Source organism: Oxyura jamaicensis, chromosome 10 (assembly GCF_011077185.1).
Source record: "Oxyura jamaicensis isolate SHBP4307 breed ruddy duck chromosome 10, BPBGC_Ojam_1.0, whole genome shotgun sequence".
NCBI classification, from domain to species: domain Eukaryota; kingdom Metazoa; phylum Chordata; class Aves; order Anseriformes; family Anatidae; genus Oxyura; species Oxyura jamaicensis.
The window spans coordinates 18918429-18942061 of NC_048902.1; the positions used below are offsets into that span (position 1 = coordinate 18918429).

The following is a 23633-nucleotide window of genomic DNA, read 5'->3' on the forward strand; positions in this document are numbered from 1 at the left end:
CATGGAGGAGCCCCGGGGAGGCTCCGCTGGCTCTGTTTTTTTTCCATGACTGCCTCACCGACATGTAATTAGAAAACAATAGTGTATTTATGCAAACACAGCCGTGCCAAATGCTTCCCCCCAAACCAGTGCCAAGCTCTCACCTCCTCCCTCCTCACTCTCCTTCATTGGATGCCTCCATCGCTCCCCTCCTGCCCCTCTAACAAAACTGGGGGGAAAAACAGGGCAGTGATGCTCGCCCAAGCTACTTGTTCCTCCTGCCCCTTCGATACAACACCGGCACAGCGACCATCACCAAAATCACCGTGCTCAGGGCTCGCGTGGGGTTTTCACCCCTGTGGGGCCGCGGCGGGGCCGGCAGCCCCGCTCCTCCCCGCCCGCGCCCTCTGCGCCGCACCGAAGGGAGCTGACGCTTTTTTTCCCCTGCTCTGCGTTCCTGGGCTCGCTCCTGTTTACGGAGGTGGGAGCTACAAGAACTGATTGATGACTTTGTTCCGTCCCGAGCGCGCTGGGGAAGGCTGCGTGTTGCACGAGGGAGCCGGGGTCTCGCTAAGCGCTTGGCTCCCAGCGCTTCCCCAGCCGTGCTCCAGGGGTGGCTGGTGCCGAGCCGAAGCTGTTGTTTTTAAGCCCTGTTTTCACATCCCAGGACTTGGAGCGGCCGCTTCCACGGTTTGGATGGAAACGTGGAGATGCCGTGGGTCCCCGGGGCTCGCCCTGAGGTTGGAACCACCAGCGCACCCGCGGCCGCCGCAATATTGTTCGGCGTAAGCCCTCCTCCACCGCTTCGTCAGCACAAAAGCAAACCCCAGCTGCCTAAAAGCTTTGGGAAAGGGCCCTAAAAAGTGAACTACTGTAGCTTGTTTTTCTTGCACGGATGAGGATTTATGGGCTGTGGCTGGGACAAAAGGAGCGAGGCAATGTTCCCCTCCCAAAAGGACTTGCTCAGAGGTTAAACCCTCGCCCCCGGCCCCGCGGAGCTCGCCTCCACCTGCAGCATTTACGGAGCAGACGCGGGAAGGATCTCCCAGATGCTTCAGAGACCTGATGGCACAACACGACTGGGACCCCTGGGCTGGAAAACAGGGGGAACACCTGCTTTGTGACCAGCAGAAGGGCTTTGGAGGTGCTTCTGCAGGGGAACGGCTCTTTTAGGAGTGTTTGGGGACTGAGCAGCAATCCCTGCTGTGCGCATCCCGGCCTGGCGGGCCACCGGCTGGTCTCTGACAGCACCAGAAATGCCTCCGTAGCGAATCCCTTTTTAATTTTATGGCTGATCTGGGGAAATTAAGTTAAGACTCATGGCTCGTTTAGGCACGGCCAAGCCCTTCCAAGCCCTCTGAGCACCGCGGGCCCCGTGCCGCCCCTGGAGCGATGACTCCCGGGGGACCCTCACCCCACCGCGCGGTGCCACGTGCCGCCGCCTCCACGCCAAATTTTGCCCAAGCCATCCCACTGCAGGTGAGCAGCAGGGTGTGAATTATTGCCCAATATCATGTTGGTGAAATTATTGCAAACACTGGGTAATGAGCAAAGGGACCGCGGCGAGGTCCGAGGCAGGGCAGCGCCTGAATGGGGGCATTTAAACTGCGGAGGAAGAGCAAGGGCAGAGCTCCAGCCCGCAGCCCTCCGGGTGTTTGGTTAGCTGCGTGGTGGACAAAGGCATCCTGTGTGGAAGCACATGTTGGCTGGGGTAATTAATTAATTGCTCCTGAAGACATCTGTAATTTATTGCTCTTATTTACAGGCACTAGCTGTGGGCTTGGATGCGCTGGGAGCCAGGCTGTGTACGCACGGCGGTGGCACGGCACGGTGGCTGCCTCTGACCTGCCCTGTCTTTCTCATGCCTTTTCCTGCTCCAGGTTTTGCTGATTTTCTGATTTTCTCTGTTTTCCTGATCAGGTCAAGGTGGGCAGGGCTGCAGCTGATTTGCGCTGGCAAAGCCCCAGCCGGCTTTTCCCCAAACCAGAGCATCGAGCTAAAAGCTGCTCGGTGGTGTGCAGGTGAGGCTGTGCTCGGGACTGGCAGCAAACATGCCCTTTTGGGGTGGCTCATCACTGTATTTGTGGGGTTTTGCACCTTTCCCTGGAGCAGAGAAGCCAAGGCCCTGTGCACAGCCCTGCCCCAGCTCAGGCTGCCGTGCCCATGGTCCTCTCCATCACATAGCATAAAAAACCCTCCTGTTTGCACAACAACAAAGCCCTAACATCAAAAGATCAACTTGTTCTATTAATTGATCTAATTATATGCAATTCTTTGCAAATGCCGCTAAAATAACAAGATTTTGTGTTTTTGTGTGTGTGTGTGTGTGATTTTTATTTCAGATTAATCATTGCACCAAGCCTTGTGGGGCCGAGCTGGAGCAAATGAGGCTGCTGCTGGCTTTCAGGGGACCAAGTGTCCGCGTTCCAGCTTTGGAAGAGTTTGCCAGCAAGTGAGGGTGCAGAAACGGCGGTGGGGAGCGCTGTGGCTTGGCTCCATCCTGCCCTCACTCCTTGGGGCGTGCGGAGCTGTGGTTACAGCTTTTCCCGTAAGAAAAATCAGATTTGGGTCCAAAGACGCTTGGGAGCATGGGAGAGAGGAGGGTGTTTGGTGCGCAGAGCGGGGCCAGCGGGGAGAAAGCCGGGAGGTGACGGAAGCAAGGCGTAAAAATAGAGAGGATGAAAGAGGGCACAAAAGGCAACGACAAGGACAGCAAGTAAAAACCCATCCAAAAACAAGGGCAAACTTGTCTGCTTCCGTGGGTTAGTCACAGTGAAAACATTTGGATTTCATAACTTGTTCCAGCCTAGGAAAAATACCCAGGTTGGGCAGCGAGGGCCTGGCCGGGTCCGTGCCGGTGGCGCTGCGGCACCGAGGGGACCTGTGGCACCAAACCCCCGGTGCTGCTGGAGTTGAGCCTCAAGATTTGGCTTTGGGAGATAAATTCATCCCTCTCGCCCTGTTTAGGGACGGGGAAGGGTGGGTGAGAGAACAGAGCATCCTCCTTTTTAGTCTGATAACCTTTCCTTCCATCCTTCCAGGCTCCCCGTGGATATCGCTGGGAATTCAGATGGGTGCCTGGGGAGGGAGAGAGAAATGGGTGGCCCGAAGGCACAGACTCCGTCCTCTTGTCTTCCCACATGATGAAAAGTTTTCCTGAAGGCAGAGAGCCGCGACACAGCGCCGGGTGCTGCTTTGTGAGCGGGTGGTGCTGGGGCTTGGTGGCGCGGGTGGGCGCAGGGCATTGCGCCCTGGTGGGATGTGCTGGAGAAATGCGGGGGAAAGCCCCCAGGAGCTGCTGCTGCACGCAGGATGATGGAAATCTGGGCAAGCATCTGGAAAGGGCGCTCTCAGCACAGGGTCTCCCCTTTCCATGGGATCCATTAACCAAACCATACGGGTACGTGCCTGGGGTCCCCCCCCACGACTTGCTGGGCTCAGCAGCACCGTGAGCACCGGTAATAAACCCAAGCATTGCCGTGGGGCTCAGCATCCAGAGCATGTTTTTCTCAGCAAAACACACCTGGAGAAGGGTCTGAGTGCTGCAGCCCCTGAAGCTGAACACAGAAACAAGGCATTATTTCACAAGGAAACGCCTGAGGGAACCCAGTGGGTGACAGGGAGCCCTGCCGGGTTACGGCACAGGGGATGCAATTTCCCTCCTGGCTCAATGAGGACGGGCACACACAACCCCCCCCTTGCTTTCTGCAGTGAATATTTGCCTGAACTGAGGGTGGTGCCCTGCCACCACTGGTGCACAGGACCCAGCCCCGGCACCGCGCCGCAGCCCAGATGTGTTTTTAATGAGCAGGATGAAAACGGGGAGCTGCGCGGCCGTCTGCCTGCCTTGTGAACTTTGGGTAAGAACAGAAGCCGTTCCAGGGCTGAGCTCATCGCTAACCCCGGGAAATGACTTCATGGACACTGGTATTTACTCACAAAAACACTGCATGTCAGATGTCCCTGACTAGACTTTCTGTTTCGGGTCCAGTATGAGACAAACATTTCCTTGGACAAGCTGCTCCAGAGACAATTCGAGGCTTGGAGGAGAAAAAGGAGAATTAGGGGAAAAATATCTGCATCTGAGAAGTCTGGAAGGGGGAAGTTTTTGGAGCAAGCAGGGACTTTTGGACACCCAGCCCCGCAGAGGCACCTGTGAAGGGTGCTGGGGACGAGGGTACGGGCACTGGGTGCCACCGCGGGCTGGCTCCGCTCGCCGCATCCTTCCTCCTCCGGGAAAAAAGCTCGGTCCTCGTTCTTTTGTAAGGCCAGAGGCCAAACAGCCGGAGTTGCTCTTGGGGCAGACAGGCAGGTTGTTCCTGCTAGTGCGAAGCCAAGGCCCTGGCGGTGACTTTTGGGGATAAGCAGCCGCACGCCCCGTGTTTGCGCCGGGTTAGCAGCTCGGGGGTGGCATCCCGTGCTGCGTTCCCTTTTGTACGGGATGCCCGGCATGAAATGCACCTCACGTGTATTTTTTTTTTTAAAGGTGACCCCCTGCAGCTCCTGGGGGGCCCCGGGGCAGCATCCCAGCCCCGAGAGGATTTGGGAAGAGCAGGGGCCAGGGGCACGGAAACAAGCCCTGCCTGCCAGCGCCGTTTCCTAATCCCGCAGACCGACAATGTGATGGCTAAACCAGTGCTGAGCAGACAGCATCCAAGCTGACCTTTGTGGAGACAAGCAACAACAACGAAAAAAGAAAAAAACACAAGAAGTTTACTGTGCAAACACGGGAGAAAAATAGTCATTTTTAACAAGGGACCACACCCTTAATATAAGACTTATTAGTAATGCATTCCCAGGACATTTCTGCATGATGGCATGCTACAAAAATCCTCTCTGAACGGGGACCAAAGGCTTTATTGTGGCATGAGCGAGGCTTACATTTCCCGGGAAAAATCCTGTCCCTCTCTTGCATCATACGGGGGGGGACAGGCAGGACATTTCCAGACGAGGAGGCAGCCAGCTGGGAAGGAGGACAAACAGGGAGCGCATTCCTGGCTCGCTGTTTAATCAGTGCAGCTGCGAGGAGCTCACCGAAAGGGAAAGGCAGGGTGAGGATGGGGGGCTGAATTCCTCCCTGCTCCAGCCAGGAGGAGAACACGAGGAGGCAGCCGGGGCTGCTGCAATAAACGGGCTCCCACCCAATTTCCGTGCTTTTTTTTCCCCCCAGGAGCACTGCCCCATGGTGCCAGGGATCATCCCCTCCTGCTCTGCCCGTGGTGGCTCCGGGGGTCCCTGGGGACAACTTCCCAGGATGGCACTTGGGGAGGAGGGCTGGGAGAGCCGGGCTGGGTCTGGTTTTCTCCGTTCCCTTGGGTGCAGAACTGATGGGGGGGCAGGGGGGTGCGGTGGCCGGTGGTCCCTTGGGTGCTCACTGGGGCTCATGGGGAGCCGGCTGGTCCCGGAGCATCACCGGGGGGTGTGTGTGTGCCTGTGTGTGCTGTAAACCTCTCCGTTGTCTGAGCAACAGGACGTTCATCACCAACCCCAGTGATAATTAACTCATTTTCCTGTATTTATAGCAAACCGACGCGGCGAGCGTTGGCGCTTCTCCCTGACGGGGCCACGCTCGGCCACCACACCGGAGGCAACAACCTGAACGCTGGCCGTTTCTTGCAATCCAGCAGCTCCATCCTCATCCCCGTTGCCTGCTCATTAAAGCCCAAAGCTGGCAGCTCGTTAAGCCCGCGAGGGCAGGGGTGCCCGCCTCTGCTTGCCCTGCTCGGGGTTTGCTGCACGTTGCCGGCTCAGGGGATGTTTGCGTCGGTGTTGCCTTCTCCAGATGCCAGCGCCTGCATGCGCCTGTGCTAAAAAGAGCGTAGCTGCTGGCGAGGGAAGGTTTTGCTGCTTCGGAGGGGCTCGCCGCAGGGCAGTGCCGCACGGATGCGCTGATGCTCGGTGCTGGAGCAGCCTGACGTGCAGCCACGGCCACCGGAGAGGCAAGGGGCATTTCTCTTCGCTCCGGGGCATGTGTGTGCCAGGTAGGTTCCTGCCCACTGGGAAAAATCCTGGCATGGTTTTCTCCCAGCCAGCCAGCGGATCAGCACTTTTTACTGCTTTTCTCTGCTTGCTTTTTGGGTTCTGGGGAGGGAGGGGGTGGATGCGGCAAAGGGGGCTTGCTGCAAGGCATCAGCATCTCCATCCCACGGAGCTGGGGGACAGGTTTGGGTTCTGCAGCTCGTTTTATTTGTGCAAAGGCAAGGAACGTGATAATCTGGTGTCAGCAAGCCAGAAGGTGCACGAAATGCTAAGAGAGCTCCCAGCAGTTGGGAGCATTAATGCTCGTGTGCGTAAGAGTCGGGAGGATTTGCCCTTGAAATGCGGGCTGTCCCCAGGATGGTTGAGCTCAGGAATAAAGGGGTGATTAAACCAAACCCTGGGGGAACATCGTGGTGCTCATCACCCCATAGCCACCCCACATGTGCCCACGTTTCTGCCTTCACCTCCTGCTTCTCCTCCCGAAGGCAAAGCCCTGCGGGACAGGGGCATGGAGCAGGCTCAGGGGCACCTACTGCGGGGGCTTTGCCTGCACCCTGCTGCCAAGGTCTGGGGAAGGTCCGGGCTCCCAAATGCCACCATGACCCTCTCGTGAGAGACTCTGCCAGTGTCTGGCCAGCATGGGATGCCCCTTGCCCCCTCCTGGCCACCCCCAGGTGTGGGTCCAGTGCAGGAGACGGAGGCAGACCATCCAGCTTTCACTTGCTAGTGGAAACCATCGTGGGGTTTTTAAAAAGATGAGGTCTGCTTGCAAAGAAAGACATGCCCAGCCAGGCACTGGTCCCATGGCCCCAGCCACCGCTCCCCAGCTGCTCGACTGCCTCGCAAAGAGCTAAAAATACGTCTGGGCAGGGGATTGCTATAGCTACAGTGGGAGCCGGAGAGGGCACACGGGCAGCATCGCCAACACGGGCAGCGCGGCGCAGGCAGGCAGCAGAGAGCCAGGGGCTGCCGCTGGCACCTCTGCCTTGCTGCCAAACCTTCACATCCCACCTTCTCCCCATTCCTCCCCAGTTTCCAGCTGCTTTCCTTGAAGGCACACCACATTCCTCACCCCCTAGCAGGGGGTCACTTGGCCACCAGCGTTTCGGCAGGGCATGAGCCAGCCCCGTGCGCCTCCCCACCGCCTCGCCACGGACGGGGACGTCAACGGCTCGGCCACTCGCTGTCCCCAGCACTGGGTCGAGCCCCAGTTCACGCAGGCGGCGAGGGTGCGCGTGGCCATCACGGCCGTCTTCTTCTTGCTGGCGACGTGCAGCAACGCGGCGGTGCTGGGCAGCCTGCTGAGGAAGAGGAGGAAATCCCACGTGCGGCCGCTCATCCTCAGCCTGGCGCTGGCCGACCTGCTGGTGACGGTGGCGGTGATGCCCCTGGACGCCGTGTGGAACGTGACGGTGCAGTGGTACGGCGGCGAGCTCTCCTGCAAGCTCCTCAACTTCCTCAAGCTCTTCGCCATGTACGCGGCCGCCCTGGTGCTGGTGGTCATCAGCCTGGACCGGCACGCTGCCATCCTCCGACCCTTCGCCCGTGCCCGGCACCGCAACGGGCTGCTGCTGCGAGCCGCCTGGGCGGGCAGCGTGCTCCTGGCTGCTCCGCAGGTAGGGGTGGGCATTTTCCCTGTAGGGTTTGGTTTTGGAGAGGGGCTTCACCAACAAGTCTGTCCCAGTCCGTGGGCTTCGCGTCCGGCAGCTTGGCTTTGGTGAGCAAAGTGGTGTGGTCGCTGCGTTGGTTCTGCACCTTGCTTATAGCAGCAGGTCATTGCGACCCCATCCGGGTGCTAAGTTAATGCTGGGGAAAATCCAAATTTCCATTATTTTTTTTATTATTATTTCTTACCCATGTGGCTATCGGCTCCCCAAAATGCATCCCTGCTCCAGTGCAAAATGTGTTGTATTGGGCCGAGACAAACCTGAGCAGTTACTGCCCAAAGTAGAGTGTGGTCCGGCAGAAAGCAGAGAGGGGGGCACCCGAGGGTGAATCCCACCTCTGCTGCTGCAATAATGAGATAGAAAATGGGATCTCATGGATGCCAGATCCCACCTGTCCTGGCCAAGCCCAAGAGACGAGTGCCCAAAGCATCTCTTTGGGTCTGACAGCAGCAGGGAGGTGCTAGCCATGCGCAGCCGGGAGCGCTGCCTGGATGCGGTGCTCTGCCCCCAAACCTCCCCGCCTTGTTATTTGGTTCTTGGTTTCAGCTTTTCCTCTTCCACCTGCACACGGTCCCGGGAGGGAACTTCACCCAGTGCGTTACCCATGGCAGCTTCCGAGCACACTGGGAGGAAACCCTCTACAACATGTTCACCTTCTCCACCCTCTACATCACCCCCCTGAGCATCATGATTGTTTGCTACGCCCGAATCATCCGGGAGATCAGTAAGCAGCTCAAGGTCAACAAAGGTAAGCAGGTCCCAGCCCCCTGGGGTCCAACCAGTGATAGGACCGGAGGGAATGGCCTCAAGTTGCGCCAGGGGAGGTTTGGGTTGGAAATGAGGAGACATTTCTCCTCAGAAAGAGCGGTCGGGCATTGGGACGGGTCGCCCAGGGAGGTGGTGGAGTCACCGTCCCTGGGGGTGTTCAAGGAAAGGTTGGGCCTGGTGCTTGGGGACATGGTTTAGTGGTGACATTGGTGGTAGGGGGTGGTTGGACCAGATGAGCTTGGAGGTCTCTTCCAACCTTAATGATTCCATGATTTTATGACTCTGTCGCCAGGTCTGGTAAGAAATCAAAACGACCCCATCTCCAAGGCGCGCATGAAGACCCTCAAGATGACGGTCGTGATCGTCGCCACCTTCGTCATCTGCTGGACCCCGTACTACCTGCTGGGCTTGTGGTACTGGTTCCAGCCAGCCATGATCCACAGGACGCCCGAGTACATCAACCACAGCTTCTTTCTCTTCGGCTTGCTGCACACGTGCACCGACCCGGTCATTTACGGGCTGTACACCCCCTCGTTTCGGGAGGATGTGCAGCTGTGCCTCAGGGGCCTCGAAACGGCGATCACCAGGCACGAGAGACACAAACCTGCCTCAGCCTCGGAGAAAACCATCAAGGACGGGGCTGGAAATGGCAGGGGGGCTTCAGGGGGCTCCAACGGGACAACCGTCAACACGGTGTGCTGAGGAGACCCACCGAAAGGGGACGGGAAGCACTGCCTGGGGGGCTGCTTTGTCCCACAGGGGCCCTTTGGAGATGGCCACAAGGTGGGTGCGGGTCTCTGGCCAGGAGCAGGGCATGGGGGGGGGCATGAAGAGCCACAGTGGGGTGGTTTGGGGTTTCTTCTCCTTTCTGGAGACAGCCAGAAGGGAAAACAGCCCTGGCTGCCTCATCCTGGTGTGCAGGGTTGGTATGGACACATCCTCTTCTAGTAGCTCTCTGGCACACGAGGTTGACCAGGAGGAGTATTTGGGGTATCCAGAGGGTGAGAGGAAGACCTGAGGTCCCCAGGCACCCTGTGTGTCCCTGTCCCCAGCCCCTCTCTGGGCTGTGAGCCTGGCAGGTCTCAGACCCCGCACTGGGCTGCCACGAGCATCTCGCGTGGGCTGATGGAGCAAAACCCACTCTTTTTCCTCTTTTTTTTTCCCCTTCCTCATTCATTCACATTTGGTTTGCACCAGCATCCCACCTCTGCCCCCAAGCAGAGACCCCGCAGGTGCTGCCCGTGTGCGTCCCCACGAGGAATGTGATGGGAAGCAGCAGTGGGTGGGGGACCCATCAGCACCCATGGGTGCCAGCTGGGCGCAGGCGGCTTCAGCTGCACGGCAAGGAGAAGGGAGGCTGCTGGAGGGGCTGGGGTGAAGGGAGGAGCTGTGCTGCGGTGAGTGAAGTGGGTTTTATTTTATTTTTGCTTTCCACCAGTGTGCCAGAAGTGGCTCGTGGAGGTGGAGGCCTCTTCTCTGGGTGCAGGCTGACAAGTTGGGTTTATTCAGCTGCGTGGTCCCCTCCTGTGCAATTAGAGATAATGGAACATTTCTTTGTTCATTATGTACTGATGGGTGTTAAATGCGTTTTTTTTGCTTTTGAAGACAAACTTAGTTTGAGCCAGGTGGATTTGTTTATTTATTTATTTATTTACTTATTTATTTATTTGCTGTGGTAAGCCTAAGACAGTTTGGGAGCTCTGGACTTGGCAGGAGGCAATGTCCTGGGTATTTTTGTGGCCACTGCGGTTTTCGGTGAGCATCTGGACTTTATCAGGACGAGCGAGCTTTGTTGTAATAACAATTCTTGACTTGCTGTGCTTGTGACAAAGTGTGGTTGCTCACAGAGCTGGTGGGGTTTCAGTCGGAGAGGCCCAAGGGGTGGCAAGGCTATGGGAAGCCAAAGTGCTCCGGGTGACGCCAGGCTGGGGATAGGTGCTGGGCACTCGTCTTTGCCCGTGCTAAACATCACTTATGCTAAACATGCTGCCCGAGGAGGGGAAAAAAAAATCAATTAGAGCTGCAGGAGCCCAGGCTGGCTGGTGGGGATTAACGTGAGCCCTTTAGAAAGCGTCCAAACTCCAGCGAGATGTGTAATCGCCGTTTGGCCTTCCTGGGCTCGTTCTGCTCAGGGTTAATTAATTACACAGCGCTAACGGAGCAGGGCTTGCTGGTGCTGGGCCGTCTTGGCTAGACTGGTGCAAGAAGGAGTTTCTTCTACAGTGATGGGGAAGACAGCTTGTTCATCAGACCTTCCCTTGGTCTCACTGCGTTGCTGAAGATCCCTAATGGGCTCAGAGACCTTCTCTTAGGACCAAGTGTTTTTTTTTCCTTGTTGGGGGTCCAATTGCCTTCACGGCCCATAGTATGGTGGGAGGGCAGAAGCAGGTTTGGCTTTAGGCACAGCAGGAAAATCCTTCTCCATGGCACAGCAGGGAAATCCTTCTCCTTGGGGTGCTGGAGAGGACACACACCTTGCTCCTTGGGCACGGTGCCCAGGATGCTTGCGGGCTCTGCAGCGCTGCCCCACCTGCCCACCATGCACGTTGTGCACTATTCCCTGTCGTTCCTTTCCCTCCCTTCACTGGCGCTCAAGGCTGACATTTCGGGAAGCCCGGAGCGTGGGCAAGATGCCCAAAACAACAGCTTTCATGATAGAAGGAAAATGTCACCCGCAGAGCTCGGTGCCAAGCAGCGCGCCCGGCGCACGCGGGCAGCACCGTGCCGCAGCCGTGCCCCGCGGGGACGGGCTCTGCTCGTGGGCTTCTGCCGGGGGTGGAAGCGAGCCCTGGCCTGGCTTGAAAGTTCAGGTTGTGCTGCCTGTCCCCGCGTCTGGTTCTGCCTTTTCTATGTTTGTAATGTAGAGAGCAATAGGGTTTTCCACTGCTTGTGGGGGCACGAAGCTCGGAGCCTTGATCCTCCTTGCCCTGTGGGTGCTTCTGTCTCTGCCGTGGCTCCCTCCCTGCCCCTGTCACCCAGGTGGCTCCTGAGATCTCTCCATATGCATTTATCGCCAGTTTCCCCTTACAGGAGGAGAGTTCTTCCACTTCCCTAAATTCACCCATTCCCCCCGCCAAACACGCTTCCCCTGGCAGGGTCGGGTTTGTCCGACGCTGGCAACAGAATGTCAATACTCACCGCTATAATTTAATGACCGTGTTAATGCACACAGGTATTTTGGTAATTTTACCACTTCTCGACCTCATCCCGGGCTGCCTGCTTCAGACAGGGCGTTCCTTTGTTCAGGAGGCAGCTCTGATCCCTCTCCCGTTAGCGTTTTTAGAGTACCGTGCGTGTCCAAAGAGCCGCGCCGTGGGCTGGAGAGGTTAACGTGAACCTGAGGTTAATTCATAATGTTGTCGGTTACTCAGCACAACACTCGCATTAATTCTGCTGACTGCATCTCGCCACGTTGGGAAACACATGCTGAAATCAGCAGGGAGCACAGAAAACAAGCACGAGAGCAGGGCGTTCAGTACTTTGCTGGCCAGCTAAGGTAGAACGCGAGCACCTTACATGAATTTATTTTCCCTTCGCCTTTGGGGTCCCCCCAGCCCACTGATGGGGAGCTAAAGCACCAAGGAGCCATCAGGGCATCAGAGCCTGGTTCCCTGCCCATGGCCACCTCTTTCCTGTGGGTCTGTTTGACCTGAGAGTGGAAGAAGCCGCTCTCCCTCTGCCCGCTGGTTTAATTGCAGTGCTGGCTCACACGTGAGGTCCCCCGGTGCTCCTCTCCCTGGGGATATAGCCTGGAGCCCCCAGTGCAGATCTGTCTGGGGCTAGCTCCCGACATAGACCCGTTCTCCCCCACTTTGGAAGTGAGTTCAGCTCTCTGGTTAAAAGCCAAAAACAAAGCCCAGCCAGATGTTAGGAGATAGCGCTGAACGGCCATCACGCAGCAATTCCTTCTGCTTCTCCTTCAGAAGCTTTCCTGTGCAAGGAAGCCCCCCAAACCCTGCTACGTTTCTCCCCATCTGTTCCTTTTGTCTGACTGGTGGGCTCCCAGGCTCGTGCGGTGGAACAGCCATCCATCAAACAACTGCTGCTAAACCTCCTCCTCTTCCAAAGGGCCCAGGATAGCCCATCTGTTCCAAAAGACATCTCATTTCCAGGCGAACACCAAGCCCCTTAACAACACCGTGCCTTTTAGGCAGTACCAAACACCTCTAGGTTTTCTGCCTGCCCTGCCACCTACCTTAAACCCCTACACACACGGCACGTTAAACAGAACATGCTGAGGGGGGCCAGAAATGGGCCAAAACCTCCAGAAACACACCGTGCGCGCTTCAAACCCCACGTTTCTGCACTGAAACGTGGGAGCGAGCTGCTGGAAAGTGGTTGAATCTGCTTTGCAATAAATTGTTAGTTTACGTACATTTTAATTGCAAATCAGCACTATAATTAGCGCGTGCGTTTCTTGGGCTGAGGAAATGCAACGTGCTGTAACAGTGAGCATTATTAATGGACTGTAAAAGGCAATGGGGAATTGGATTATAATGTTCGTGTTTTGCAAGCTGTATGGTGAAATAAATAAGTTTGTTCTGGCAGCAAAATTAACTGGAATAAATGCTTCTAGCTCCATCCACCAAGAAGAGGGGTTGCTGTAAATGAACTTGTCCTCTAACTTTAGATAAAAAACCTGATTACCTCGTCATTATTTCTGGCAATTAGGTAACAGAACATGAGAGAAAGAAGAGATTTTCTTTGAAATGTTTAATGAGTGAGGCGGTAATCATAGGCTCATTTGCTAGGAATATGTGATGAGATTTTATTTTGGTTAGGGTTCACTGTGCAACGAAAGCCTGCATTTATCAAGTCTGCTGCTAAATGCCAGGGCTCGAACAGCAGCGTGTAGCTTGCTTTTCTTCACCTAGAATCCCTGGGCTGTTTATCGGGCTTATCCCATGCCAAGCCACTGATCAGAGGATCATCCTTTGCTCCTTCTTCAGTTGTGGGCTGCTTTGTAACAAAACATGAAGGACAGGATATATAAGTAAATATGAAGGACTTGGGCGTAAGGAGGAGGATGTTTCCTTCCAACTAACTTGCACATACCTATGCATGTGTTTACAAACAAGCTCCCAAAATACAGTAAGAATGCCTTTCTTCGAGGTTAGAAAAGATGAACCTGAGATGTACTGAGGTTTGATGCGCCAGCATTAAGCCAAAGCACTCTGCAAACAATGCAACTGCCCTAATTCTGACCACTAAAAATGCCGCCTCTCTGTGAAAAGTGGAAGCGGACAATCTCCCTTACAAACATAGTACTATGAATAAGTTGTCATGTGAAGGCCTAAGTGAAGTCTACATGAAGTTCGTTACACCACACATGTTCAGGCATAAAACAAACCCTACTACTTCTGCTGCTATTTTATGCCATTCCTTAGAAAACAGTTTCAGGAAATTGTTGGTATGCCACTGTTAGTTGGTCTATTTGTTTGTAATGTAAAGCTGAAAACAATTCAATGCAACTAAAAATGTTGGACCAGATCCCAAAACTTAAGCAGCCGCAACCCTAAAAAACCTGCCAGGTGGCAGCGTAAGTGCAACCTTTCACCCTCCCCCTTTTTGCTGCAGAAAATGGAAGTGGAAGGCAGTTCAATAGCAAAATGCATCTCCAGTACTGATGCTGAGGTGCCTGAGTCTGTCTGATCTATGCACTAACCAAAGGACAAGGCAGGTCACGGCTGAGAGCACAAACCTTGTCCACGTTTTATGGGGAGAAAGAAACCTTAGTAGAAGCCACTTAAGTTTTTCCATTTTGGTTGCTGTTTTATTTCATGTTCTTTTCTTACAATCATTATGCTCAAATATAAAAATTCCCGGTCAGAAACAAAGTTGGTTTTAACCGTGATCCCATCTGTGCTGAGACGTGCCAAACATCACTAAACACAGTTTCTGAAAACAAACCGGTAAGACCCACTGACATACAGAAAAATCCTCTTTTCCAACTTGTGCAGATATTACTACCTCAGTTTGACAGAAAATAGTTACACCAGAGTGTTTCCACACTTAGCTTTCATTAATTTTAAATCACTTTTTTTCCCATGGCCCCTCAACAATTGGTTCATGCTAAGCTGCACCATCGTGATCCTTTTCAGCTGTGCCGAGCATCCTCATGAATCACAGGAATACAGAAACAGTAAATAGAAAGATACCATGAGGATAATATAGCGGAGACGGAACTGGAAAGCTCCAGGCACCTTTATTTCCAGATCTGGAAGAGATGCAGCGCATCTGTGGATTTGCTATTATTAAGGCACGTAGTGAAAATAACAGTTTATCTTCTTAGGCAACTCATCCCTCTGAGTCAAACATTCTGTGCCAGTAGTAGAGGAAGGCTGGCGAGTTGCTGGCCCCGATCACCATTAGCAGCAGTAGGTACAGCATCATCATTACGGCAAAACGGTGGGTGGAAAACCAGGAAGATTGACCTGAAGGCCTGAAAAGGGAAAAGTGCATGAGTTTTGTGAGAGATGGACAAATACCTTGACAAAGACATCTCAGGTTTTGCTATTTTAAATGATTTAAGCTAACACAATAAAAACGGTAAGTTGTTCCACACTCCATGTGACCATCAAAGCCCCTTTTCCTTATCCCTTGTCCCTAAGTCACCACCCATAACCCTGTTCTTTCTCTCCATGTTCACACCTCTCTCTGTGACTTGCCTGGAGCTGTGCAAGGCTGTAACTGCCTGAGCTGTACCTGCATTTGATTAGCTGGGTGAACGCTGCCTCTTAGAATAGGTAAGAGAAGAGTTAAGACTGCCCTAGTTTTAAGAGCAGCACTCAACTGAGTTTCATTCTTATTTGTTCATAGCAGGAAACTATTACAGCTCTCTAAGTATCTTAATGATGATGTTAAGTGCTTACAGGGCTGGTGAAAAATAAATTTAGCTGAAACTGGGAGCGTTAAATTAGCAGATAGAGGAAGAATGATGACAGGCAGGAAGCCTTATTTCCACAGGAAACAGGTTAAAAACAATCTGGCAGTGCAAGCAGGTCTTTGCAGTTTGTTTTCCATTGTTTTTTCACAAATAGGATATGTTTATCTATGTTACAGCATGCTCATCACTCTAGATAGATGAATTCTTACCTCCTGTGCTGTTTCTGTGAATATACTAGTAAGTATTTAACTCGTAAAAGCTGATTATTTGTGACAACAAAGTATTTCTGTGGTACATCACCCCCTTCACTGTTTTTCACTCTTGCTCTTTTTCTGTCTATTTCTTCTGAATCTGCATGGGAAGAGAAAAGAAGAGGTCTTTTCAGGAACAGAAAAGCAAAAAGAGATGCACAACTTCAAGTGACTGTATATAAAAAAAAAAACGCCCACCACCCTCACATACACACGAGTGGGATTGAGATAATCAAACATCTAGTCTGGGAATTCCCCAGAATCCTTTAGCATCCAAGAATAGACTGAAAAGTTTGCTTGAGGCTATACCACTCCTAGTCATCCTTGGTATGGATGGTATTAAGTCCCGGAGCAGGGTGAAAAGGAGGCGGGTTTCACACACAGCGCTTGAGCAGCTGTTAATATTAACGGGGAGAGAAAAACAACATTGAAGGACCGATTGAGCCCAGCAAGCAGGAATCAGTCATAGGAGAGGACAACCTGAGCAGAGGGTTCCCAGACATCAGATACAGTTCGTTTTTGATACACTTCTGATGCTTCTGTCCCACCATCACTGATGAAATGGGCAGGCCTTATAGCTGATTTTATCGTATTACTGAAACTAGTAAAAACAAACGAGGCAATAACATAATTTTCTATCCTTTAAATATACTATCTTATGAGAAGCTACACAGACAACGAGGCATTTGTGGATTTGTTGAGGGGCCAATTGGAAAAGGAGTCTGAGGCCAGTTTCTGCTGATGAGTATCTATATCCTGCACTGTTTGTAAAACTGCGTATATGCACAAAGCTGAAATTTAAAACATGCTAAATAAGGGGTGAACTATGTGTAGTTATTATTTCAACAAGCTCACCTTTCTTTTTCACCTGGCACTTTACATCTGGGTGGTCGATGATCTCGCAAACAGCTACGCAGCTAAGGATAGAGCCCAACGCACTTCGCTGCCAACCAAGACCGTGAGGGCTGTAGAGGAGAGCCAGGCTCAGGTCACTGGTGAGATAGGTACCTTCACCAAACAGGGACGTCTGAAATGGAGTGGAAATATATCCTAAAATCCCCTAGTGCAAACTACAAAAAGCACACAAGTGTTGTTTACGTTCAGACTGGCCTTTCTGTTTCTGAAGGCTTTTCTTACCCACATTTGGCAAGATCCTTACACAGTTTTTTTGTCCTGGCACTAATTCCCTGGAGTGGGGCAGCTGCCATCCCTCAAACTGGCCGTCTGGCACAACCCTTGGTGTGGACAGATTCATGATTTCCCGGATTTGGATTTAGTTTGCCAGTCAAACATTTTATATCAACATGACTGTGCTACTGTCAGGGGCATTTCACTGATTTATTGAGACTGTCGTCATTGAAATAACCCAACCTTCACGTACAGACAAGGCTTTACTCTCATTTAAACCCCTGCTTTACAGGAAAGGAGGGAAGTACTTTTCAATTGTGAGTTCCTTTCAAAAATAGCTGTTTTGGTAACTTTGTATCAGAAGATTTGGCCTGCTGGCTATCATTATTAATCCAGTAGATCCGGCATAGCTGATGAGCCATTACTCATAAAGGGAGTGTGGGGAGGAAATCATGGTTCAGGTTGACAGGAAGGATATGCAGCTGTTGTGTCAGAGCTGCTTTACAAACAACACAAGGCTAGGAGTCCCAGCTTCTCTTCTGTTGAAATCAGAAGGGCTACATATCCTGGGATCTCTCCCATAGCCAGGCAGAAAGACAGGATCTCTGCACTGCCTGGGTCACTATCTTCCTCTGTGCACAGGCATTTTCCAGCTGCAGGGTGTTAGATACGTCAGTGTTTTCAGAGGCATTATGCTTCCTTACAAAGAAATAAAGGACAGTCATAATTTGTCACACTGGAGAAAAAATGTTTCTTGCCACTTCCAGTTTTTACCCTGAGGCTGCATCGGAAGATCCAACGCAACCATACACAAAGGCCTACGCTAAAGTGAAAACAGCAGTAAAAGGAATTACGCCGTAAAAGGAAAAACACCATGAAGGAATTTCAGGTTTTTTTTTTTAAGTGTCACTGGCTTCAATGACCAACAAAAGATGTGGTGAAACACCGGGAGCCTCACCCTGTTCAAGTGGCAGTGCAGGCCGTTGTGCAGAATGGAATGGAAGTTCTCGAGGCGGCTACCGTGGAAGGCATAGATGAGGTCCCGCTCACCCTTGGTCTCGGCAAACTTGGTATTCATTTGGTCGCAATACACAACCTCAAATAGGAAGTCTGGAGCAGGAACAGCAGCACCAGACATCCCCGTGAGTTCTTGTATCTTCTCATACTTGAAAACAGGAAGGAATACGAGTCTTAGTTTATGGGGTTAGACTATTCACTGAGAATTTGGTTTACTATCCCTTAAGTTTCCAAAGTGCTTTATGTATTTTGATCATGCTTCCTGGTTAGAATTCAACACTCCCACAAATCCGGAAGAGTAAGCGTACGGTGAGAATTCTGACAGTTTCTTGCTGTCAAAACTAATTCTTTCCCGAAGGAAAAAGAAAAAAAAAAGACTGAAGTGCTATTATGAATTAATAGATGTAAGGAAAATATAATAATTCTACAGTGCCGTTTTGGCTACTAAGATGACACGTTCATCAGCTGATCTTGGAAGAGGGAAAAAAATGTGAAACCACAAGTTGTTTTCATCTTGCTGCTAATCTCTACAACTATTTTGATCCCTATTAGAGAAGTGCCTCGGTGGCTCTTAACCTTACCTCTCCATTTCTGGGCCTGTATGCAGAAGCACAAATTTGTCTTTCGGTGAGAAGCAGGACCCAGCCCCATGAAACCCGAGGAGGGCTATCTTGGTCTACTACATGCATGGACATGCTCTGTTAATGGGAGCTACAACCATTGCCCAGTCATCAGCTACTGATGGTGATAACTAGTTCTTCCAACCTGTTTTCCTAAAATAAAAATTAAGAAAGCCCCTCTCCATATACAGAAAAAAATGCATTCACATCAAGCTCTTACAATAACCAGCTAACTTCTGGCAGGAGGGGAATACTTTCTGAAATGCAAAATTGCCCTAAAAGACAAATTCTTATCAAGACTTTCAGAATGTAAAACTTACCTCTTGTTTTTTAGTACTTTGTATCATTAAGACCTTAGATGATAAAATCCAACTAAATAAATCCCAGGTCCTTTTCTCTGTGTTTGGAACGGACTCTAGAAGTTCTTTCAGGCTTGGTAGCGCATTGGTATCTGCAAGCTAACAAAACAGACGTTTAGCGTAAGCTCCTTCTTTTCAATATGATTAAACAGAGACCTCTAGTGAAAACAAAACAATATTTCACCCCAATAGGTTGTAAACAGAACAGTTTCAGTTCTCTGATGCAGATATTTATACTGAGTTTGTGAGAAAGTTTGTGGCTTCTTATAAAGCCATTTATACTTTTATTTATCCACAGTGTTTGTACAGGACACGCAGGAACAAGCAAGCAAGCTCCTGAAAGGGAACAAGCCATCAAAATGCAGTTTTCAGTGGGATAAACACAAGAGGTACCCAGGCCCTGCAAATAGAAACCCTCCCAAACTACTTTTATTTGCACGCAGTGCGAGATCTTGCAACTCTCTGCATCTCGATATCAGATTTGGAAATTTGCAAGTAGGAGTTTACCCGTCAGAATCCCAAATTTATTGTAAAACCTATGTGGATATGTATGGGGATAAATAAAGCTTCAAGCTGTGCTGGTGGCCCTGAAACGCCACCTGCCCTCTCACCTCAGAGAGCCAATCTCACCTGCTTTTACCCTGCAATATTCCCATGCGTGCTTACCCTGAACTCGCTCATTAATTACGGATGTGGCTGTTTTCTCAATCCAGAGGCAGAGCAAAGCATTCCCGCTCTGGATATAAACACTTAATGCAAGTTCAGCCGTCCAGATGAGTTTAGAGGCGTCCCTGTCCCCAGGACTCGGACGAAAGCCGTGCCTGGGCCCTCCGCGGGGGCAGACGGGCGAGCTTCGCCCAGCCTGGAGGCAGGCAGCGCCGGCACAGCCTCCTCGCACCGAATTCACTCCGGAGCCGCCTCCCTGCCTCAGCAGTGGGCAAAGCGGGGCTCGGGGCCACTCACCAACGCCTCGAAGTCCTTGGTGTCGCCGCCGGCGTAGCGGCCGGGAAAGGGCCTGAGCGCCGAGTCGCGCTTGTAGCTCTGCAGCGCGGCGGCGAAGAGGCTGCACCGCAGGTCGGCGGCCAGCGGGTCCCTCCCCGCCGCCTCCCTAACGCGGCCGGCCGCCTCGCCGGGGCCGGGCTGCGGCATGGCCCGGCTTGGGGTGGCGGGGAGGGGAACCGGCTGCCGAGCTGCGGCGGCTCCGAGCGGGGAGAGGGCTCCGCCGGCGGCCTCCGAGCGCCCGCCCGGGCGGCGTCGCCCTTCCGCCTCGCCCCGGGGCCGCCGCGGCTCGGCCCGGCCCCGCCGCTCCGCCCCGCAGCGGGGCTGTGCCGGGCCGTGGTGCCGCTGTGGGAGCTGCCCGGGGACGGGGGGCACTGAGGGGGAGAGAGGCACCGGCACCTCAGCGGGAGGACGGGGGGGAGGCGGGGGGGGGTACGGGGAAATGGCGTCTGCACCTTGGGTAGGGAGTGAGGGGGGTACGGGGAAATGGCGCCTTCCCTTCAGGTAGGGCGAGGGGTACAGGGAGATGGCATCTTCTCCTCGGGTGGAGCGTGAGGGTACAGGGAAGTGGCACCTCTCCCTCAGGTGTAGCAGGGGAGCACTTCTCTGGTGCCAGAACACTGAGGGAGAGCCCAGCTGCCCGCACGAAGCCAGCATGGACCCGATGGACAAGTGCATTGTGACCCCAAGGCAGGGGACAGTGGCGGCAGGGATGGTGGCAACACGCTCGGGTGTGAGCTGCGCAGTGTCCCTGTGACACTTTGTGCTCTGTCCCCTGCGTGTTGTCGGGGGTCTCGGGTGGCCCTTGTCCCTCACTGTGTCCCTGCTGGGGTATGGTGGGGCTCTGCTCTCCTTCACGTGCCCAGTCCCAGCTTGGGCATTGCATTCAGCCAAACAGCAAACCAGGGAGACTGCTCTGTGTGAAAAAATTGGTGTTACGTTGCTCTAAGTAAGCCAAAAGCATACATGCAAAGACAAAAGCATTATTCCTTTAATGTTACCTTTATCATCCAAGCTTGTGACCTGAAAGACTGAAGCCAGGTTTCCACAGACTGGCACTGCGGATTTAAGGGAGAGGAATTCACTTCTCATGGGACGTCTTAGCAGGATTTCTGCAGATAACATTCACTACACTGCCCGAGATTGAGTCCAGGCAACCAGCTCTCAAACTCTTCCTCTTCCCTCTCTAATACTGCCATAGGGTCAGTGCTCTGCAGTACTCTGAAGCATTTCTCTGGTTCCAAGGTGTATTAGGAGTCTCCATCAACAGCACGGGGTTCTCCTCGACCACAACTCTGCAGCCTTGAGTGCAAGATATTTAGACTGACAAATCTGGGGACTGTGCCGACATTTTCTGTGTGTTCTAGCACCTTTCTTGGTGTTTTTCTTCAGGAGGGTTATAGCACGTGTCCAAACAGAAACTGATACAGGTGGAATACTGCAAATGCTCCGAAAAATGTTAAAATCACTTATTACTGGGCTCTCATCCTGCAACCAGATCCTCAGAGATTGTATTGCACCTTCTTCTGAGCTGCAATTTCAGCCTTACTCATAGCAAACAGGAACACCAGCGGGATTAAATACCATCTAAGGCCAGGCAGGTATCAAAGCAAACAAAAGGCAAACTTCCTTCTGAAGTGCAGAGTTCATGTAGTTACTCACCCACTCGAATGGCTTGGGAGCATGAATGGAGCTTTCATGATTCTGGGTAGAACCAGATGTATCATAGGCTGTGCACAGTTACATTAAATTGAAAATGATTTCACAATGATGTATATAAACCAACTTGAGTTGCAGGTTTGTTTACTTGCTTTTTACTGTTTTATTGAAAATGCATCTTTCAGTAACAGTAATGAGCAGGCCTGCAATGTGAAGCCATCAGTTCTAAGCACAAAAACTTGCTTGGGTCTGACATATTTAGTGGCAAAATGGAGACAAAATGATTTTAATGATAGCTTTGGTTTAGGTTACTCAAGTTACTTGCTGCATGTTTTTCTCTTTAAAACCATCCCATAAGGTCTTTTTTTTTTTTTCTTTCTTTCTCCTTCTTGATGTGTTGGTAATTATTACTGCGCAGATTTTGGATGAAATCTTGAAGTCTGGATTCTGCCTGCTCTTTTTGGACCCTGTATACCCACACAGACTTCTGGCACCAACAGAGGTTTGCTTCACAACCAGCAGATTTTGGGTAATCTGAATGACAGCAGCATGCACTGGCTACTTTTAAGAGGTCTGGCACCACACAAAGCCTTTTCTCAGGAGTTATGTAAATTGCCCAGAGTTGAAATGCAGCCGGAGATTCCTTTCCATATTTCTATATCCTTGAGAGGACGTATTTTATTTTATCTGATGTGGTGCCTTATTGTGCTGTAAATATCTGATATCTCTGGCAGTCTGTTAGCAGCATCTTTCAGTGGCTCAGTTCAGGACATGTTTATTATCTTGTATTATATTAAATTGTTCTGTGCAATCCCTTTGAAAATCAGTCATTGACTGTCTAATTGGCTGATTTTGTTCACTAATAAATCATTAGATGTAATCATTTTCTTTTCAGCGCCTATTAAAGAACAATATTGGAAAATGGTAGAGGTGTCTCTTTTAATGTCTTTGAAATTTTACACTGCAATTCTGAGCTCTCGAATCAGTGTGATTCCAGTGCCTTCATTTAAAATACTAATTATTGTGGCACAGAAGAGATGAAGGGTACTGCTCCTGCTAGCTCTGGGACAGGTAAAGACACTTCACGTAGCAAAAGGTGTGTTGGCCTCCCATTCAGGACTGTAACACGGCAGGAGGCATGCTGTGCCTTTCATCACACACCATGCCCGGGGCTGTGATTTTGGGGCAGTGGGTAGGACACATCCGACATTGCCAGCTGGGGCTTTGCTGTGTGGCGTGGGGCTTCCTGGCTTGTGGTTTCACAGCGGGGAAGGGCAATAGTAGCAGTGGAGAAGCTTGAAGAGAAGGACGGCGTGGTGAAATGCAATGGGATTTTCTGTGCAAGTGCATAAATTCTGGAGATGCTGGCATCACTGTGCCACCACTCTTCTATTTATAAATTAAAGTCTTTCAATGTGAGGTGAAGGCATCTTGTTGACTTGTCCTGGAGTGATGAATTTAACCCAGAAGAGATCTAAAGCATCCCTGGCATCATAATAGTTAAAGAAGAGTGTGAGAGCATTGATCCCAAACCAATGCCTACCTTTGGGATTTCAAATGGATGGTGCTTCCATTACGGCAGCTCAACTGAGTTAGGCAATGACAGATATTGATGAGATAACAAGTTTGCTGTGTCGAAGCTGACTGAGAGTGCTGTCTGGTCAAATTCATCTACTACTGGATTAAAACCCTGTTTTACAAAGCAGCCGCTAAGCCAGGGATGAAGTATTGAAGGATTTTGGTGCCAGTTTTAGGGGCGATGCACCTCCGTGTGCTGGTGCTGCTGGACACCAACTTACTCTAGACTTGGGCCTGCAAAATGCGTGAGGATAAATCAAGATAAAGTCATTATTCATGCCATTTGGAGGGGAAGCACCATTCCCTCCTGCAGTTAACAACACCAGATAAGGTCTTCCACCGGGAGCCGCACTGGAAGCCCCAAGCCCAGAAGATCCCAACTAATCCCTCTCCTGACAGCTCCAGCAGGCACGGTGTTGGCAAGGCTTTGGAGCCAGAACAAATACGTAACAGCTGCTGTCTTAGCTTCTGCCTTGCTGCCTTTTAATTAAGTGCTGTGAGTATGTGCAGTGGGCAGGAGGCTGAGACTCAAAAGCATCTTTCCAGTCCTCTTAAAATAAAACCCGAGCAGGAGCCTCTGACCAACGTGCCGTGCATCTCTTACCTACCGCGTCCCTTTTCCAATTTTATTTTTCTAGATATAAAGGCTATCCTCGGCGATTTGCTGTGACTCAGTGCAGAGATGGCTTTGTAAAAGGCTCTGGAAGGGTCACTGCCCGTGGAGCAGTTTGAATAACGTAGCT

At 51.8% G+C, this 23633-nt stretch overlaps 2 protein-coding genes and 1 long non-coding RNA gene across 3 annotated transcripts; 2 read left to right on the forward strand and 1 right to left on the reverse strand.

Moving 5' to 3' along the window:
- Positions 1-2453: 2453 nt before the first annotated feature.
- LOC118172222 lies at positions 2454-4667 on the forward strand. Its single transcript, XR_004753593.1, has 2 exons — positions 2454-3839; positions 4466-4667. It is a non-coding gene; the product is annotated as an uncharacterized LOC118172222 (long non-coding RNA).
- Positions 4668-5444: 777 nt separating this feature from the next.
- On the forward strand, positions 5445-9233 carry LOC118172219 (gonadotropin-releasing hormone II receptor-like). The gene is made up of 4 exons (XM_035335987.1): positions 5445-5960; positions 6991-7574; positions 8172-8373; positions 8686-9233. The coding sequence occupies exons 2-4, from the start codon at positions 7074-7076 to the stop codon at positions 9093-9095; spliced, it is 1113 nt and encodes a 370-aa protein (XP_035191878.1). The 5' UTR covers positions 5445-5960; positions 6991-7073; the 3' UTR covers positions 9096-9233.
- A 4906-nt stretch (positions 9234-14139) lies between these two features.
- PARP16 (poly(ADP-ribose) polymerase family member 16) lies at positions 14140-19942 on the reverse strand. Its single transcript, XM_035335988.1, has 6 exons — positions 19618-19942; positions 18616-18753; positions 17617-17823; positions 16386-16557; positions 15489-15630; positions 14140-14835 (listed from the first exon to the last, which is right to left on the reverse strand). The coding sequence occupies exons 1-6, from the start codon at positions 19801-19803 to the stop codon at positions 14691-14693; spliced, it is 990 nt and encodes a 329-aa protein (XP_035191879.1). The 5' UTR covers positions 19804-19942; the 3' UTR covers positions 14140-14690.
- Positions 19943-23633: the final 3691 nt, after the last annotated feature.